The 21,455-nt window shown below is 36.7% G+C and overlaps 1 protein-coding gene across 3 annotated transcripts in view; it reads right to left on the bottom strand.

Moving 5' to 3' along the window:
- Positions 1–12,864: 12,864 nt before the first annotated feature.
- The window catches only part of LOC126184691 (endothelin-converting enzyme homolog), a 416,586-nt gene continuing 407,995 nt past the window's right edge, over positions 12,865–21,455 (bottom strand). For all 3 annotated transcript variants that reach the window (XM_049927185.1, XM_049927186.1, XM_049927188.1), the window contains exons 13-15: positions 16,727–16,873; positions 14,123–14,262; positions 12,865–13,260 (exon numbers count right to left, since the gene is read on the bottom strand). In XM_049927185.1, the coding sequence (XP_049783142.1) occupies positions 13,084–13,260; positions 14,123–14,262; positions 16,727–16,873 (464 nt within the window). In that variant the 3' untranslated portion in view covers positions 12,865–13,083. The remainder of the gene's footprint in view (positions 13,261–14,122; positions 14,263–16,726; positions 16,874–21,455) is intronic.

Genomic DNA, 21,455 nt, shown 5'->3' with positions numbered 1-21,455 from the left:
CAAGAATTATGAATTTGTTGGGGAACAAAATTCTTCTCTATAAAAATCAATATGGTTTCTGCAAACTGAGAGCTTGCTAAACTCAGCTCACTCTGTTCCTTCATGAGATCCACACCACTATACACAACTGCACACAGGTTGATGCCCTGTTCGTTGAGTTAAAGAAGGCATTTATCAGCACCCTGCACTGCTGTTTAGTGAAAAATTATGAGCTTATTGAGTATCAGACCAGATTTTGACTGAATTAAAGGCTTTCTTGCAGACTGAGCTCAATACATCACTCTTAACAGAAAAAAAATTGACAGATGTAAAGGTAATTTCTGAAGTACCCCAAGTAATTGTGATAGAACCATTATTAGTTGAAATTTCTGTAAATGATCTAGTTGAAAGCTTCAGATGCTCTTCAAGACTGTTAACAAATGATGCAGTTGTCTGTAACAAAGTAGCAATGTCAGAAGAGAGCATTGATTTATAGAACAACCTGCAGAGGATTGATGAATGTTGCAGGCTCTGGCATTTGTCCCTGAAAGTAAATAAATGTAACATATTTATGCATACATAAGATAAGAAAGCCACCACTGTACAGTTACACAGTTGACAAGAAACTGCTGGAAACAGTACCTACCATAAAATATCTAGGAGTAACTATGTTGAAAGAGCCTAAGTGGAATGACCACAGAAAATAAATAGCAGGAAAAGCAGATGCCAGACAGATTCATAGAAATGATCTTAAGAAAATGTCACTCATCAATGAAGGAAGTGCCGTACAAGGCAATTGTTTGACCTATTCTTGAGTATAGCTCATCAATATGAGGTCTTTACCGGGTAGGACTGATAGAAGAGACAGAGAAGGTCCAACAAAGAGCAGGCCATTTCATCACAGGATCATTTAGTCAGCACAAGAGCTTTACTGAGATGCTCAGCAATCTCCACTGACAGTCATTGCAGTAGAAGCATCATGCACCACAGAGATGTTTACTATTGAAATGCTGAAGAATAACATTCCAAGAAGAGTCAGACAACATATTACTTTCTCCCATATGCATCTTGCGAAATGACAACAGAGAGAAAATTCAAGAAATTAGAGCCAACACAAAGGCTTACAGCCAGTTATTCTTCCCATGTGCCATTCGCAAATGGAATAGTGGAGAGAGGATCAGCGGTACCAGAAGTACCTTCTGCCACACACCATTAGGTGGCTTGCAGAGTATGATGTAGATGTAAATGAAATGTCAGAAAAATCTTTACAAATGCAGGCAAAGGTCCCAAGAGAAAGGCCAATGAACTAAATGTCAAAAAGTGCCCACGAAAGCTTCAACAATTGTCTACCTTCCTATTACTTTGATGGTTAAAATGGAATGAATTTTATATGCTGTATTTCATAGGCCTTACACAAGTCTTAAAGTGTCTGGGGCTTTTATAGTAGCTCTTTGTCTTTTACCACAGTTTAAGAGAGTTAGTAATCCTAAAACTACCTTTTCCTGGTGTTATGCAACAATAACAAGAAAAATTTTGTACTTTTTTCAATTTTCACAAATTTTTACGAATAAGAATAGAATAAGAATAAGAATAAGAATCTTTATTAGCCGTTCAGTATTTTCTTATACAATGGGCTTCGTCAATAAGTTCAATTACAGTATAGAGATGGTTATATTCTCATAACAATGTATATATAAATCATGTGAAATTTAGTGTAGTACAATAGCACACATTTGGAATTTTATATATTATTAATTTTACAATGAAAAGGAAAGCATTAGACAGATTTATATTAAGCAGGGAGTATTCATGTTGATGACACTATGTCATTATCATATACATGTTGATAACACTGTCATTATCCTAAGCTATTGATACAAATTTAGGTCCTACTACAGGCAGAGGTACCTTTCTCTATGTTAAAACAGCAAATCTTCCATATTACATTCTTTAAATTCATCAACTGAGTAAAATGCTTTACCTTTGAGCCATTGACCCAATGTTGTCTTAAATTTACTTTTAGATACTGTTTGTACAATTTTAGGGAGCATATTAAACAGTTCGAGGCCTACATATTTATAACTATTATGTACCTTAGACAGTCTAGAGTATGGCAGATCAATTGTGTGGTTTCGTCTTGTATTGTGGGTGTGGACAGATGACCTAAGGGGATATTGAGCTATGTTTTCTTTTACGTGTAGTAAGCAATAATAGATGTACAAACAAGGAACTGTCATGATGTTAAGTTTTTTGAAATGTTCCCTGCATGTATCCCTGGGAGATAAACCCACTACACATCGAAGAGCTTTTTTTTGCCATCTGAAAATTGATATTGAACTGGGAGAATTTCCCCAAAGCAGAATACCATAAGAAAGATGGGGGTGGATATAAGCAAAATATGAATGCAGCAGTAAGTTTTGGCTGACATTACTCCTAAGCTTATAAAGTAGGAACATAGCATGTGCAAGTTTAGAACAGACGTATGTGATATGTTTATCCCAGCTAAGTTTCTGGTCAGTCATCATTCCTAGCAGTTTAACGGACTTATTTTCTTTGTTTGATACCTTAAAATTAAAGAATATTTCCTCAGTTTTTGTTTCATTTATGAATAGGGAGTTTGCACTAAACCAATGAACTGATTTTCAAATATTATATTATTTTTTTCTCGTACAGATTCAAGAGTCTGTCCTGAATTGATAAAAGTTGTATAGTCTGCATAGAGGACTGTTTTACAGGGTAAATACTGTGGCATATCATTAACATACACTACAAACAGGAAGGGCCCAAGTATGGAGCCCTGTGGCACACCTCTTTTTATTGTTTGTGGGTTTGACAGCTGCCCATTTACACTAACAAATTGTACTCATCAGAGATGAATTCAATTGATTCAGTTACAATAAATTTTTAGTGAGACATTTCATCATGAGATCATTATTCCACAGTGTACATTAATAAATGTATAAACCAGCTCAAACTGTGCACACACAGGATATATTTGAAGTGGATGTCAGAGTTTGTGTCATTTTCTGCCATGCTTATTAGAAATTGCAATCTTATAATACTCTTTCCATCCAATTTTGTCCATCTAGATGTACTTTGAATGAATATTGTATTGATAAAGTATATATCATCATCATTTGCATACACATCATCTAATTTTCCCAGTATTGCTGAAATGTCATAGTCACATTGTCAAACAAGAATATCTGCACTATGTATGGTTCCCTTCAGTGAATCTACATGGATGATAACATACCCTGAAAATCTCCAGATCATTCCATCCTCACAATCACTCTCTGAACAATACTGATCCTGACTTGAAAAAAAGGACTGACCGCTGCTCCTGCACCCTTCTCATGAATATCTTGGCAGCTGTAAATGCTCTGTTAGTGGTAGTGCCTAACCATATCACATAACTGCCAGTATACATACCTTATTCATTAAAATGTTGGCCAACTCATATGTGTGTGTGTGTGTGTGTGTGTGTGTGTGTGTGTGTGTGTGTGTGTGTGTGGGTGGGTGGGTGGGTGGGTGGGTGTGTGGGCACGCACGTGCGTGTCCACACACAATGCACTTCTGCACAGGTTAACCCCTGATAATTACAATGTATTCAAGCTGTTGTTTTATCTGGTGTGTGTGTTTTTCAAAGCAAACATATAAATGTATCAGTTATCATTGTCTAGTGCATTTGGTCTTTCTGCACCACAACTCAGAAAAGTGTCTATACCATTGGTTCAATTGCTAAACTGTGTTTTCACTGCAGCTTCAAAGTTGACAACTTGCCAGCCTCAGTTTCAATGTAGAGATAGTAAACTTCTCTAACATCATGGGGCTATTGGCCTAAGCTACAACTTTAGTAAACTTATCAAAAGAATTATAGTAAAGCATGTTCTGTGTCATTACAGCAGTGAGACTTCAGTAAAAGGCAGAGCACAATGTTAGCAGCTGTACAGTTTATACATAAGGCATAAAAAATTTAGATGATGCTCTTACAAAATTGATGAAACAGTGCAGGCACCCATTTTTTTAAAATCTTTCCAAAGCTTTTGACAGAGCATGCCCTGGTACACTTGCAAAAGATGCTCTCAGTGGAAATCTGACATTACTATAGGTATATCTGACAAATAGGCCTCAATGCACTGAAACTGTTGCAATGAGAATGTTGTAGACAGGAACAGGTCCAGAATGAGAGTCACAAAATTTTGTATCCCATGGGGATCACATCTGTTTATGAGATATGTAAATGACCTTCCAAGTAATGAAGATAATTAACCATTCACAACAAATGGTGACTCACCATGTCAATGATACATCTGGTCTTTGTCAGGCAGAAGATCCAGGTAATCTTCATAAGAAAGCTCAAAAATTTAAAGAAAAAATGCAATAGCATTTTGAAAGTGAAAGTTTTGAGGGTTAACATGTAAAAAACCTAAGTAAATTACTCTCAACCTGGTGGATCAAATAAACAAAATGCAAGGTGTGAATGACTCCTTGACAACACAAGCCCTCTTTGCAAGTTTTCTGTGTCACTAAATTCTCATTACAAACTTTGAGGACATGTAAAGGGACCAAGATGGTTAAGTTTAGCATGTTAACTTCTGGAAACTTACAGTTCCAAGGTGAGTCATGAACAATTCTTTACTGAGCTGGAATATTCAACCATTAACTGGTGGATATAATTATGATATCAAAATGAAATTGAAGGTAGGTAGTGTTAACATTAAGACAGTGTTTCATATGCCATAGTGAATGTAGTTGAGGACTGGATCCCTATATTCACCAGATGCTTTGGAATAAGTAGTCAGTCACCTTTCTTAATCTTGAAACATCCCAAGCAGGGCACAAACAGGTCAACCAAAACACATCACAACTGTTATTGTTATTTTCTAGATATTAACAGCATTGGGGAGCCACTAAATGGAAGCAAAATTCATGCTTGCAATGGGGTCTGCCGTGACAGTTTCAGTGACACAGTGCTGGTGAGACCAATGTCACATGCCCTCACAGTTCATGCTAATGGTAGGAGAGACAAGAAACAGGATGCAGTGACCAGTGGTGCAGAATGTGGCTTTTTGTCACTAAACTGATCTGTTTAATAAAATGATATTCACTGAAGCTATAAACAAAATACAAGACCCCTTGGTTGACAGTCAACAGTCATTGTAGTACTTTTGAGATAAGAATTTGATGCAATTTTTACACAATTTGTTGCTAATTAAAAAGTGAGGATTGACCTAATAGTAAAAGATAATGGGGATTTGGTCACAAAAGACACCCAAATTTGTCTCAGAGAGGCCCAGGCAACAAGCCTGTCAAGAGCCACAAGTTTTAATCAAGCTAATGTTAATTTACCGCCTCCACACAAACTTCAAACTTGTGCTTGATAAATATAACTTTGGACTAGAGTCTACATTATTTGATCAAAAGTATCTGAACACCTGGCTGAAAATTATTTACAAGACCGTGGCGCCCTCCATCGGTAGTGCTAGAATTCAATATAGTGTTACCCACCCTTAGCCTATGCCACTCTCGCAGGCATATGTTCAGTCAGGTGCTGGAAGGTTTCTTGGGGAATGGTAGTGCATTCTACATGGAGTACTGCACTGAGGAGAGGCATCGATGTCGGGTGGTGAGGCCTGATATGAAGTTGGCATTGCAAAACATCCCAAAGGTGTTCTATAGGATTCAGGTCAAGACTCTGTGCAGGCCAGTCCATTACAGGGATGTTATTGTCATGTAACAGGCCGTGCATTATGAACAGGTGTTCTATCATGTTGAAAGATGCAATCGTCATCCCTGAATTGCTCTTCAACAGTGGGCAGCAAGAAGGTGCTTCAAACATCAATGTAGGCCTGTGCTGTGATAGTGGCATGCAAAACAACAAGGGATGCAAGCCCCCTCCATGAAAAACATGACCACACCATCACACCACCACCTCCAAATTTTGCTATTGGCACTACACACACTGGTAGAGGATGTTCACCGGGCATTTGCCATACCCACACCCTGCCATCAGATCGCCACATTGTGTACCATGATTCGTCACACCACACAATGTTTTTCCACTGTTCAATCTTCAAATGTTTACACTCCTTACACCAAGTGAGGTGTTATTTGGCATTCACTGGAATGATGCATGGCTTAAGAGCAGCTGCTTGACTATGAAATCCAAGTTTTCTCACCTCCCACCTAACTGTCATAGTACTTGCTGTGGATCCTGATGCAGTTTGGAATTCCTGTGTGATGATCTGGATAGATGTCTGCCTATTACACATTACATCCCTCTTCAACTGTTGGCAGTCTCTGTCAGTCAACAGACAAGGTTGACCTGTACGCTTTTGTGCAATACATCTCCCTTCACGTTTCCATTTCACTATCACATCAGAAACAGTGAACCAAGGGATGTTTACAAATGTGGAAATCTTGCATACAGGCAAGTGACACCCAATCACCTGACCATGTTCAAAGTCCTTGAGTTCTGTGGAGCACCCCATTCCGCTCTCTCATGATGTCTAATGACTACTGAAGTCGCTGATATGGAGTACCTGGCAGTAGGTGGCAGCACAATGCACCTAATATGAAAAATGTATGTTTTTGGTGGTGTCCGGATACTTTTGATCACATAGTGTATCTGAAACATTGGTGAGAGTGGAGTCACTACCATATGAAAGCCAGGGAAGATTGTGGTGTAGAAGGGAGAGAAATAAGTTAGCGAAGTTAGCTCTGCCAAACAAGGTGCTTTAGTCAAGTTACACTGTGAAATAAATGCAATACGCAACTCCTCCCACTTTCATTTTTTCCAAGGGTCAATACAACAGATTGTTTTTTAAGAAGTGGTCTACTGGGTTGTGCAGGATCTGCATATCCATCTGGTTAGATGAGAGCAGCAAACTCTGAATTCTTTCTGAAGCATTTCATCAAGTATGTTAGGTGCTCTGTTGACAATATGGTTTTGAAGCTTTTAGATAATCATGACAGCCACATTTCTGTTGATTCCCTCAATTTGGTCAAAGACAATGGAAATTTGCTGTCACTTTCTCCCCACATACAAGCCACAAATCGTAACCACTGGAACACACTGTTTATGGTCCATTAGAATGGTACATCATCATTGCTGCTGATGAATGGTTATTGACACATCCAGGCCAGCCTATTTCTATCTACAATATGGCCAAAATAGTAGGTAAGCCTTATCCACTTGCTTTCAAGAGTGTAAATATTTGCAAAGGTTTTCAAAAAAATGGTTCAAATGGCTCTGAGCACTATGGGACTCAACATCTTAGGCCATAAGTCCCCTAGAACTTAGAACTACTTAAACCGAACTAACCTAAGGACATCACACATACCCATGCCCGAGGCAGGATTCGAACCTGCGACCGTAGCAGTCCCGCGGTTCCGGACTGCAGCACCAGAACCGCTAGACCACCGCGGCCGGCAAAGGTTTTCAAATTAGTGGTGTTTCCCCCTGAATGAAAATATTTTCACTGATGAATTTGAGTTCTTATGGAACTGATAGGACACTGACAAAGTCACATGTCCTAGTGGGAAGTTCTGGGGCTTCTTCAACTAATCAAAATATAATGAGCACCTTGCAACTGGTGTGGTTGGGATTAGACTTGCTGTCACCCTAAGTGCTATGTAGATAATCTGACCAGAGCTCTCATCCCGTGAAGCCACTGTTTCACCATAAATTGTAAGAACTTATTCAAAAGCCTTGCCACATTTAATGAAAGGCAAGTACAGTGTCTCTCACAGAAATCCAAAATGAAGACTTCATCAGAATCATCTGAAACAGAATCTGATAATTGAAGGGCTTGGAGAGATATAGTCATAAGCCACAACTATTTCAGAATTGAGTTTATCTTGATAAAATACTCTTAACAATGCCTTTTTCATATTCAGTTGAAAACATTCCGTCTTTCTGGAACAGATAGCAGAATATGATGGACTGCAGTTCTATGCTCTGCCATATGGTGATATTTTCAGAAGATACATAGTCACAAACCGCAGCAAAATGGCATATGGTTCACAAACATCTGAAGCATTTTTGCATCTTCAACAAATATGTGTGTCAGGTAGTGGTGAAACTGAAGAGCTTTATCCTTTGGATACAGACAGCAATGTGTCTTGGCATCTGTTGACTAACAGTTCCAGCTCAGATGATGTTTCTATGAGTATATAAAACAATTTATTACTGGTGACTAATATTCTATCACTTTTGACTTTGTTTCTCTTAACCTTGCTAACACATTTGATCGCTGTACTATGTATTAATGAGGAAAGTTTATGAGCACATTTCTATGACTGCTTAATGTTGCAAGAGTATAGTTTTGATGGCAAGAGATGTGAAAAAATATTAGTCTCATGAATGCCATTTTGGTGGTATTTTATTTTTTCTGTGGTTTATGACTATATCTCACACAGATTCTGAGACTGTGTTGCTCTTCATACTACAGCATGAAGTAAATAGAGTAAATGAAGAATCACCTGATAAAAAAAGCCTTCCTGGAAAAGAAAACAAAATATTGATCAGTGGGGAAAAAATTAACACAAAATGTTGTCAAAATGCTGGTCAGCAGTATATGTCTTCAAAAACCAACAAGACTATTCAGGCAGCCTCTATAGGAAGTCACTTTACTTGTTCAAATAAGTGCTACACAAAACTAGTTGGGGAATAAGAAAACATTTTCCATTCATTTTAGGACACAGGAAACTTTAATGCCCAGAATACTTACCTGATGAGCTGCATAAAAATGGTACTGAAAAAGCAGAGGTTTGTTTAGTTTTTAAATACAGATAGTCTAATATCTTGTAAATTTATTTTATTTTGTTCAATTTTATCATAACTTCTTTCACAGCTATCCAAAAAAGACTACCAAGAAAACATGATCTAGGGCTGTTATGTTTTCATATAATGTGAATGTGGAATGGAAGTCATGATCTGCAAGGAAGCTTTCAAAAAGGGTTCATGGCCCTCAGAATCATGCAGGAAGAGTAAGAAACTTACAACAGCAAATGAAGCAGGGTATTGCAATTCCAAAAGAAGATGGAAGAGCTTTGTATGTTACACTGTACTATAATTTTAGGCATTTACTCAAATAGAATATTGTAGAAATATTTGCATTAGGAAGAGACTATAAACTCAATTTGTTTTTCAGGAAAACATTGAAACTACCAACATAAATTCCAAGATGAAGCTGTACAAGGTGTCAGAGATTTTCTCAATGCCATACCAAAATATAAGTCATTGAAACTTCCTGGCAGATTAAAACTGTGTGCCAGACAGTTTTAATCTGCCAAGCAGTTTCATATCGGTGGACACTCTGCTGTAGAGTCAAAAGTCCATTCTGATAATAGTCATTACAAGGCAACAGAAACACAAAAATGTGTTTAGAATGTGATCTCATAATTACATCCTTATTTTGTGATAAATACTCAGAATACTGCAAAGGAAAGCAGGTTCCTACAGTATCTGAAAGTAACTACAGAGAAATGTTTGTATCTGAATTTAACATAGGACTGAAACTGCCAAAAAGTAACAACAGTTCAAAATGTGATGAATTTTTAATGACAGCAAATAACCCTGAATTATGTGCAGAAGACGTTACAGAAAGGAAACAAAAATATGAACTGCATGTCAAAAAGCTGACAGTGGACAAAATATGTTTGTATCATTAACTGCTCTGGCAAAGAGAACTTGAAAGAGCACCATGTGATAGCAATGGGCATGCAGCAGACATTCCCCACACCTAAACAAACAGTTGGTCTAGTATGTTCCATAAACATAAATTCAGCATAAAAGAAGAAAAAACTGAATTTATACAGCTGCACACCCAAAATTTTATGGAACAGTCTTCACACAATGAAAACATGAAGATGCACAGTTGGTCTAGTAGTTTACAAGAGGAAAATATTGACATACAACTATAGTATCCATGACTGTGGACCAAATAAAGATTATATGTTTCTGTAGAGTGAGAAAGATGGAGAGAGTGGTTTGGACGAGGTTGGGAGCTGCTTGTTAAAGTACTTGCAGATAACTAATCCTCAAACAAAACATCTCCACATAATCACAGACAGCTGCAAGATACTGGCAAAGAAATGGATTAATGTTGCTTTGGAAAGGTCCCTTGTTGCTCCTTCAAGATTTCAATCTGCTCAGCATTGCTTCCCTGTGGTAGGTCACATCAGCCTCCCTTGTGACCATGATTCTGGTTGCATTGAAGTGTATGCAAGAAACAGACATTCAATAGTGTACACATCAGATGAATGGGAGAAGTGATAAAATATGTGAATCCAAAAAATTTCATTGTGACTAAAATTGAAAGAGAAGACTTCAGAAGCATGGAAACCCTGAAAATATTGATCTCAAAACCTATGTTATTCATGTCTGGAGATCCTCTTCATTTCAGTGAAGCGATACGGTTCAAGTTTGAGTCTGAGGACCCCTGCAGGCCAAGTGTAAAACACTTGCTCACATCAGTGGATATTCCTATCAAGAGGAAAGGAAGGCTTGTTGAACCAGATCCATAAGAGCTGCCAATAAAGTATAGAAAGCCACTTCCGATTAAATGGAAAATAATTGATGATGTACTGTCTCTTATCACATATGTGCCTGTAGCAAATCAAGATTTCTTTTGGTCATGGGCTGGAAATAACATGAACAATGGTGAGATAGAGGAAATTCCTTGATGTAACTGTCTCGGTATAAAACAATTTATTAGTCTCAGTTACATGTAATGTATGTATAGATGTGTAAAAATTAAAAATTATAAATACTAGTCACTGTGTAAGAGTTGTTCAAAACAAATCCCTACAAATTTATATTTTACGTTTTAAATTATTTTCTGGGAGGTATAGTCATAAGCCACTATTGACTACCTCATAATTAGATTGACTCTAAAATTAATACTATGTAGCATAAAGAGAACTAACTATTTCACTGAATGCTTTGCAAGTATTAAGCAAGTGTTTGAAGTACAAAGTAGGTTTCTGTTTTGTATTAAATAGCCGACCGGAGTGGCCAAGTGGTTCTAGGCACTTCAGTCTGGAACCGCGCAACCGCTGCGGTTGCAGGTTCAAATCCTGCCTTGGGCATGGATGTTTGTGATGTCCTTAGGTTAGTTAGGTTTAAGTAGTTCAAAGTTCTAGGGGACTGATGACCTCAGATGTTAAGTCCCATAGTGCTCAGAGCCATTTTAATCATATTAAATATTTTCAGATTTCCATGAAACTTTAGACTTGCTGTATTTCAAAACTAGTTCCCTGTGGCTTATGACTATATCTCTCTGACCCCTTCAGTTATTCACAAAAAATATGAGCTCATCCATGACACAGAATAATAGGAATAACAGTGAAGATACACTGTAGATGTGGTCAGGAATCCCAAGTGTCAGTGATTGGTTGTTGGTAAAATTTGAAGGGGAAAATGTGTTAAGTGATTTGTTGGAAAAGTTATTAATATACAAGAGGAAGGCTCAAAGTTAAGTTTGTAAGAAGAATTGCAGACTCTTAAGTTTAAATGGTCTGCAATTGGAGACATCACAGTTGTTGCTGAAAATCAACTAGAAATGAATCTTCAGCCTCATCATCAATACAAAAAATGTGTATCTTGAAGTTTTCCCGGCGTATTGATTGGTCCATCATATTTTGGGCTTGCAGCCGGATCATGTTGACATCTTGGCACGATATTTCGGCTAACAAACATGCAGCCATCTTCAGGTGAGTACGAGACTGAAGATTACTGGTGTGCGTCGTTCTATATATACCGAAAATTGGCGCGGCGTCGCCTGCACAGTGGAGAAGGCTAATAGTGGGCCCCTATCTAATTTGGCGCGCTCTGCAGCACAAGCGGGCTGCGCATGCGTAGTGGTGTACCTACATTTGCGCTATCTGTCGTAAAGCGCCTTCGCGCAGCTGAGGCACGGTAGTCGAAAGTATAAAATCAATTTTTGTCAGCCGTCGCAATAGATGCAGAACAATGTCTGTGTGAAGCGATTAAAGAAATTACAGGATCCCATGCTTTATCCATCTGAAAGCCGCCATCTCGATTAATAAGATCTTCTGCCAATCATATCTCCACGGACTCCTTGATAATGGATTCCCAAAAAGATCTAGTTGTCGCTAAAATTTTTGTTCCACAATAATCCATGGAGTGTCCCATTGAAATACAGTGTTCTGCTATGGCTGATTTGTTGGGCTGTAGTAGACGTGTGTGGCGCTCATGCTCCACGCATCTTTCCCGTACTGTGCGAGTAGTTTGGCCAATGTAGGATTTGCCACATTGACAAGGGATCTTATAAATACCCGCCTTCCTCTGACCCAGATCGTCCTTCACAGAGCCAAGCAAAGCCGATATTTTTGTAGGTGGTCGGAAGATCACTTTAACACAAGCATTGTGTTAAAGTGATCTTCCGGCTTTGCTTGGCTCTGTGAAGGACGATCTGGGTCTGAGGGAAAATCTTAAATTTGTAATAAAAATTCTAAATTACTAAGTAAAAAAAGCCTTTCAAAATAGCGATGGTTATTTCTCTCAGCAACAGACATATAATGGAGTAAATTATTTCCAAATATGACTTCAGTAGAAGAGGCTTGTTGTTTGTCTGGCATGCCAATTTTCTCTGTCAACACGAAGATAGATATTTTCTAAGACATGCATAGAATTCAAAGAATTACAAGGAAACTACACTGAGGAAATATAGTGAACCATTAAAGATATTCTGTATGTAAAATAGCTGTAAAGGTGTGAGAATTATGAGATATGAGACTGAAAAATTATGAAACATGTCTATTTGTTGTAAATTATTCTTCTCAAATGGTAATCTGTGGGCTACAATAAAAAAATATTTTCATTAATAATTTATTTTAATGAAAACAATACATATCTCTTCACATGTAAAACAGCACTGTATACAAAACGAAGCAACAGCATATATGATTGCATTTTATACATCTTGTTCTTTTTATTACAACTTTTAACACATTTTCAAGTATCGTATACTGATATGCTTCCCATTTGTTCCTTCACTTTGACCAGAAACACTCATTGTGTGACATTAAGGCAATGTATGCACATTTACCCTGGATTTCAGAATTGTTGACACTTTACCACACTTCACATTTGTGCAAAGGATTCATCTTGGATCCCAGAGGACAACGAAATTCTGATGAGAACTCATGCAGGTTGGAAAGTGGGCCAATAACTCTAAACTTTGGTGGAGCATGAGGATCCTTCTCAAGCTGCAATTTTATAGCTTCCTCTGTGCTTGCAGAGCACCATACCTGCATTTCCATTAAACATAAATTACTTTCAGAATGAGAGAATATGGAAATATTGAATTATATTTAAAGTAACACAAGACTTAATTTACAGCTATAACAGAACTGCCATAAAAATTCTTTTTTTTTTTTTTTTTACTGAATGACTGTATTAATTTTTTTTTTTTTTTTTTTTTTTTTTTTTTTTTTTTTTTTTTTTTTTTTTTTTTTTACTGAATGACTGTATGTGTAGCAAATGAGTAGACTATGGAAGAAAGAATATTTGTTGTGCAGTGAAAGAGAGGTTTTTGTATTTTAATATAAAGAGGGATTAAAATTTCAAAAGATATTTAAAATACTTGACATTCTAAAAGATACTCATATACTACAGCTACTCACTTATTTTCCAACAAATATGCCAAGTCTCTTGATACATCTCTTCTATCAGGGAACAGTTTTCAAAATTTATTGCTCAGCTGATCAAGAACTTTTCAAGAGTTTTGCTAACATATATTAACATATTATAAAAATATAAAGCCTATATCTGACTGAATGTTTATTAGAGGATTGTGTAAAAATCTGGAGTGAATGAGTCAAAACCTTTTTGAGATTTTTGGTAATAATATTTAACAGTGTCTTGTCTTTATACAGTACTGTACATTATTTTCACCAAACATATCAGAATTCAGATTATATGTATTGTGAATAAAAATTGAGAACACAACTGACAAATGCTTGAATAGTGGTCCATAAATATTCTTCACATGTTGCTAAAAGATGTGACATCAATTTGTATACTGTATTTCATTGTCAGTCACATCACTGCTGACATATGAGCCACTGATAGCAGAGATATAAATTTAAGGAAATAGTTAATAATTAATACCTGGGCAAAACTGAGGAAAAAAAGTTGTTTGTGGCTGAAGTTTAACCCAGGCAGAGGTAATTCACGAGGATTTCTTTGCTCCCATTCAAGATAAGCATGATAAGCTGCCTTAAGTCCTCCATTATCAGCAATGTTTTCACCTAAGATGACAAAAGTTAATGTTAGACATGGTTAATAAGCACTCCCTAATAAAACTACATAAGTTGTATTATTTCGAGCAGAATTTCCTCTAGTTATGATTCTAAACAATGTAACATACATCTGTGTGAGTCTTCACATCACTGTACATAATGTATTATTTACATGACCATAGGTGATTGGATTTTAATAGGCAGAGTTCTTGTACACTAAAATGAAAACTCTTTTTCATATACGGTTCTGCTTGTATAATCCATGTTTTTGAAATGTATACTCAAGAGAAGCATGAATTTGAATGCAAACAGTAAGGAATGTCACTTTATAGCTACATAAAATATAATGGGGATTAATATGTAGAGGTTTACATTAAAATTACCATGTTTCCAGAAATATTTTAAAAGAATTCTGAATTCAAATTAATGTTACAATTGCAACATAAAGTTTCTATTATTCATATTAGCACTGGTAATAATATATCCCTTCCTTAAATCAAGTTACTGGCTCAACATCACAGAACAACACTGTTTCCCTAAGCTGCCAGTTTACTGGAGCGAGTGGTAATCTCAGATGGAGTGGTTGGTGGGGTTAATGGAAGGGGTATGGCATAGGAGGAGGGAAGAACAGGACAAGAGGCATAAGTGCTGGGGCAGGTTAAGTAATAAGTATGTTGGGAGGCATGCATAGAGAAAGAATGTGAAGTACAGTTAGAAGTACAAAGAGTAGAAGAGAAAGATCGGAGGCAGCAAAAGTTACCGGGAAGATAGTTGGGATAGAAAAGAAAATAGACAGGGGAAGTTAGATATTGGCTGGGTCGGAATGGAATTGAAATCACCAAAGGGGGCATAATCAGAGGCAGTGATATAGATCTGGGGGAGGGTTGGAAGGAAGATAGGTTCATGGAAAATTCCCACTTGTGAAATGAGACAATCCAGAAATTGTATGAAGAATCAAAAAGTTACACATTACAAAATGAAGCACAAACTGAAATCAACTGCACCTTGTTGTGCAGTTCACTCTGCAGCTAGTTGGTCTAGTTGGTCTTTAGTCATGAATTTGATACATGATGTGGCAACTTTCACAGGTGGCTCTGCCTTTCATGAAGTAAGAAATGCAGATGTTGTTGCTAGAAAAAGATGTTATGGACTGATGCATGGGATGGGTCTGATACATAGCTTTTGTGAATGGATATGTCCCCTGGGACAAGAGATTGGGAGCAGGAGCAGATTTAAGAGCAGTTAAACACATTTTACAGCTTGGGTGGGAAGCAGAATACCACTTTTGGAGAGAGCAGCCAGAGATAGTCAAAGTGCTACTGGAGAACATGAATTAATTGTTTCAGCATTGGGTGATATTTAGTGTCTGATCAATTGGTCTGAGAGATGTGTGTGGGTATAGGACATCAGAGATTGCTTATGGACAAAACTTTTTGGCTTTAAATTACCCTAGAAAGACATTCACCCTACTAGTAGATGGAATGCATATTGAATATAAATGCAGTGTCCATGGGTGGCCAGACAGGAAGGACAAATTTATGCAGAATGAATCATAAGGTTGAGGTATTGCAGCCTGAACTTTCAAATCAGCTTTACTTCATCAGTATTTTTTCTGGTACTAGACTCACACAAAATCTGAAATTGCTGCACTGTAAGACTGTATTTGTTGGTTTAGTTTAACTACGTCCTGGACAAAAACACTGTCTTTCCTTGCTTCAGTGTGATTTTACCTGTAATTTCAGTTACTGTCTTTCCACTTTATAAAATTACTTTGTTTGTCTAAGATGAAATCTTCACATAAAAATATAAAATTGGTAGGAAATGAGTTTTTCAGATCTATGTTTCAGTCTGCCATGACAAACAACACTTCAGAGTCTCAACAAGTAACCTTAACAGGTCTACTAACAAATTAGAGTAACACTGTGACTTTTCAGAATTTGATGACAAGATGAAGTTGCAGGGAGTTAAGAACCAACTACTGCAAAATTTCAAAACATACGTCAAAAGCTGTAACTGATTTTCTTTCTTATGATGTTTTTTCTATTCGTATAAATAAATGAATGATTTTTTTGAGTTACTGTTTGAGTTACTTGCTGTCCTGTTATGTTATCATAAATTTAAATTTTCAGATAAATTACACAAGCTGTAAAACTATACTATTAGTAATGGACAAATTAACAGACCTTTATTTTGCACTTTCTTTCAATAATAAATTGTTATGTTTTTATTTATTATATAATAAAATTATTACATTATAAAATTATTAAGTTACACTTCATTACCTTTTAGCTTTCATTCAAAAAGAATCTTGTTCCACAGATTTAGTTGAAGGTGCTGAGGAGCTGCATTACAGATATATAGGACTGAAATATGTGGCTTTCTAACAGTAAAATGCCATGAGAATTTTATTCTTGGCACAGAAGATGAATGTTACAAACACATCTTGGTTAACTTAAGTATTATTTATCCTTACCTAGTGTCTGTTTTCCATTTACGTGTTTATTGTCGACTGTGTAGCTGGAATACTGGTTAACTACGCACTGTGCCCTTTCCTTGAATGCTTCAATTGTCTGGTTGTTCCACCATTTATGCAGATTACCATTCTGATCATATTCTCTACCTATAAAAATATACATTTGTGAAAATTTTCAGGGTGATGTTCTTTAATCTGAGCTGTAGAATGTACATGTTTTAATCATTCACAAAATATTAAGTTTTATCCCAGCAATAATTAGTAAAGCTTCTGCATATAACAAAAATTTAAATACTAAATTGAAGCCCTTTTTGAGTATTGATTAAATATAAATAAACATAACAATGTGAAATAAATTGCAAACAATCACCAAAAAAAATGGTTCAAATGGCTCTGAGCACTATGGGACTTAACTTCTAAGGTCATCAGTCCCCTAGAACTTAGAACTACTTAAACTTAACTAACCTAAGGACATCACACACATCCATGCCCGAGGCAGGATTTGAACCTGTGACCGTAGTGGTCGCGCGGTTCCAGACTGTAGCGCCTTTAACCGCTTGGCCACACTGGCCGGCCAAACAATCACAATTTTGTTGTACGAAACCTCCATTAAACTCTAAATAGGTCTGGGCATATATGCATCTTTATGTGGCACTATAATTTTCTCCATTTACATCTGCATCTGTACTATTCAAGCCACCACACACTGTGTGATGCAGGGCAAGTAGGGTATCAGTACATTTTCTTCCTCTTCATATCCCATTGTCAGATGGTATGTGGGGAGAAAGACTGTATCCCCCAGTATGAGTTGAAATATCTCTAACTCTAATGTTGCAGTATGTTCATTACAAGAGAGGTATTTAGGAGTATGTAGTGTATTTCTTGATTTGTTTTGCAAATTAGGTCTTGGATTTGTGGGTACAGCTCTCACTGAAGTCAAACTTCCTTCTTGTTATGTCCTTCAATGAAGTTTGTTGAGCATCTTTGTTACACTGTCCCACTGATTAAATGAATCCATTATGAATTATGGAACTCTTCTTTGACTCTTTCTTATTTCTTCTCCCAGTCTGACAAAAAATACCCAAGAATTAATGAAATGGGTTGTTGTAACTGACTTCTTTCATGTGGGAATTACATGTCCTTTTAGGATTCTTCCAAGATATATGGATCTGATATCTGCCTTGTCCGGGATAGATGGATAGATTTATGTAGTTGTTTCACCATAACCTCCTCCAGCCAGAAACTGGAACTGCTACATGCTGTTGGGTAATGTTCAGTATTGCTCAATACAGTGGCCCTCCAGTGCATAAGATGGATTCATGTAACAATGGGCTACAAATCTGTCAGTCCCAACTAAACCTCAATGGGGCTCATATTATCAGATGCTGCAGGCCAGTCTTCTTGTCTCCTGGAGGAAGATCTTCATGAAACAGGGCAGTGTGTTTGTGCAGTATTGTACTGAAAGACCCATCACTGAAATTCTGACTGAAGGTCTTGATGACGGACTGGAGGATCCTGTCTCAAAACTACTCTACCTTCAAATCACTGTCAGTAAAGATGAGAGACACCTGTCAACAATAAATGATACTAGCCCAAAACATGACTTACCCTGCTCCCTGCAAAACCCATGGGACTGCATGGCTAAGATGTGTATCAGTATCTGGCTGACTTCACAGATCTCTGTGATAATCAATGAGTATCAGACAAATTTTGCACTTAATGGTGAAGAGAGCTTGGCGCTATTCATCTGGGTTTCATTCCATATCTTCCACTGCCTACCTACTTCATGCTCCTTATTGCTAGAGGGTTTGCACTGCTATTTTAATAGATGCCAAGAACACAGATTGATCATGTGGATATGGCTTGTATTCTCTATGTCAACATAGTCCTCACAGCTGCCTCCAAAAAGTCATCAAACAGTTCTGTTGCAGTTTACTTTTTGTACATACAAGCCATTATCAGTCAGTAACATTCATCATGTGTTGTTGTTGACTGCAGTTGACCACTATGAGGTACATCTTCAATGTTTTGTCTCTTACAAAAGCACCTGAATAATTGAATGATGTCACTGTGGTGTATGCTACATTGGCAGGCAACTTCAATTGCTAACAGTTGTTCTTGCCATAAAGTGACTTGTTTACATAGTCTAAGCTTAAAATGTTCCAAGCTTGAAGCAACAGCTTATGCAATTTGCATAGTCCCATTTACAACTGTTGGATATAATGCAATACACTAGATTGCACTGATAATACAGGGTTACTTTTATCTTAATGTTATCTCTGTTACACACATGGTTGTACATAGCAATTTCCTGCAGTCAAAATAGTACTGAAAAAGAGGTTTCTGATTTTTTTAGGTCATGAGGATGGTACATGTGCTTATGCAATTTGCATAGTCCCATTTACAACTATTGGATATAATGCAATATAGTAGATTGCACTAATAATACAGGGTTACTTTTATCTTAATTTTATCTCTGTTACACGCATGGTTGTACATAGCGATTTCCTGCAGTCAAAATAGTACTGAAAAAGAGGTTTCTGATTTTTTTAGGTCATGAGGATGGTGCAAAACATTTTAGGGGAGTTTACCACTGCGTATCTTCAGACAGCCTCATACGACTACAGACGTTATCTGCTACAGTGAATAACATTGACCCTGTCACTACCTATGCTCCTGACAATGCCTACCCATAAAGAGAAATTTAGTAAATTCTAATTACAGGAAGTACTCAATCAATCACATTTCTGTTCAGATATTCTGTATGCCAGACAGTGGTGTAAGTGATATTGACAGCCCTCTGGACGTCAAGAAATGTTGTTTCAACCGTATCTCCACGATCTAGTGCCTTCTTGATTTCTTGAATGAGCAGAAGAAGTTGGCTTTCATAGGAATGAGGCTCATGTAAACAATGTTGATTTATCCAGATGATTTCTTTGGCCTGCAGAAAAGTCAGTCAGTCTTACACAGAATATTGTGCTCCATAAACCTATGTGAAATGGATGCCAGAGAGAGAGATCTAATATTCTGCGTGCTGATCTCACAGTGTTTCTTATAAGCTGGAATGACTGGTGCCTTTTTCCAATCACATAGCATGTGGCATTTCTACATAAAAAAACAAGTAGTGGTAAATTAAACTACAAATGATGTTTTAACATGTGATTCAGCCTTAGAATAATTTTTATGAATAAATTCAACAAAACTGTAGATCACTGCAGTGGTTTCTCATTCTTATAGAAGATATTTTGTTTGCTGGAATATGGTACATACATAATTAGAAATTTTCACATGTTAAAAAATAAATCCTGTAAGCAACAATATACATAGAACTTCACAATGACAATAAAGGACCAATAGTACTTGTATCACTGAGGAACTATTTGTCAAGTAGCTCCACCATTTTTGCCCTCTAACAGAGCACAGGAAGACATACATAATAAACTACTCACTGATTATCATTAAATTGATCAATTATAGTGAAATTTGTCATAGCATAAGGACAAACTTGAAGGCCAAAAATGGGCAATCATTGAAGCATCACAACATGAAGTTCCATAATAATGGAAAGTCTAATTACATGTGGCAAATATTAGAATCTAGTTCTGATTATTCATTCACATCCATGTGCAGCCTAACTGAATTTATTACAAATGCCTTTACACCAACTACAGTTAAAGTGAAAAACAGAAGTATGGATGAAACAACTTGAAATAACCTGTGTGCAGCATATACAACTATTTGAAATGACACCCAAAACTTAATGTTTATATCATACACTTTAAAAGCAATAATTTATTCTTCAGTTGTCCCTAAATGACATAGCTACATTGATTTCTAATTTGGTTGGATATTAAGAGCCTGCAACTTTAGTTCTGTTCACACTAATTTAACCTGAGTAACCTACAGTGTATTTCATAAGACTCAAGATTAATCAGAATTCTTCATTTAAAGTGCATTAATAAAATATTTTCTAAGACAGTAAGTGAACACAGATTAGCCAAACTTCAGCTTAACTTATATTACAAATCTGTTTAAACACACCTGAGATATACGAAACAAAAGATATACAGAAGAAGGGGTACTTGAGAATAAGTACAGTGCATCTCAACAATAAGGAACTAAAACGATGATAATATATACACAGAAAGCGTGTGACAGGTATAGGTCCACAATGGAGTCACATGTAAACTGTCTGACAAAGTAAGTTGTGCATTTATGCAGTACTCATGAGACACAGCCCTCTGGTTAAAACAAAAACAAAATTTTTTTGTGACTCCCCAAGAAATGTATTGGAGCAATGTTTTTAAATCTTGATACTTACAGCTTGGATAATTAAAATGATGGTGAAGGGTATGAACGGGATTCAAGTGAAACCCTAAGTGAAAAGTTTGGTACAAGAAGAAAATTCTGCCTTGTTTTGTATCACGGAAGAACCAGAGAAGAGAAATTTTCCGTAATAGATAAGTTACAAGAAGATCAAAAAGATATAAGGTCACACACATATATGAACATTTCAAAGTCATACAGATTGAAGAATGCATTATGGAGACTTTTCCATATGTCATCATACCAGTACCATGTGGTACTGAAAATATATAACCTCTCATAATATTTATGATAGACGAAATGTGGAATACAATTACAAACAGTCCCAAGAAGAAATCCCCTGAAGTGAATGCTTTAGCAGTTAAATTTTGCTCAATATATTAATATATAGGGTGTTTGGAAA

This window comes from Schistocerca cancellata, chromosome 4 (assembly GCF_023864275.1).
Source record: "Schistocerca cancellata isolate TAMUIC-IGC-003103 chromosome 4, iqSchCanc2.1, whole genome shotgun sequence".
Taxonomy (NCBI): domain Eukaryota; kingdom Metazoa; phylum Arthropoda; class Insecta; order Orthoptera; family Acrididae; genus Schistocerca; species Schistocerca cancellata.
The sequence above is the reverse complement of the archived record's forward strand: the minus strand, read 5'-3'. Positions and strand labels throughout refer to the sequence as shown.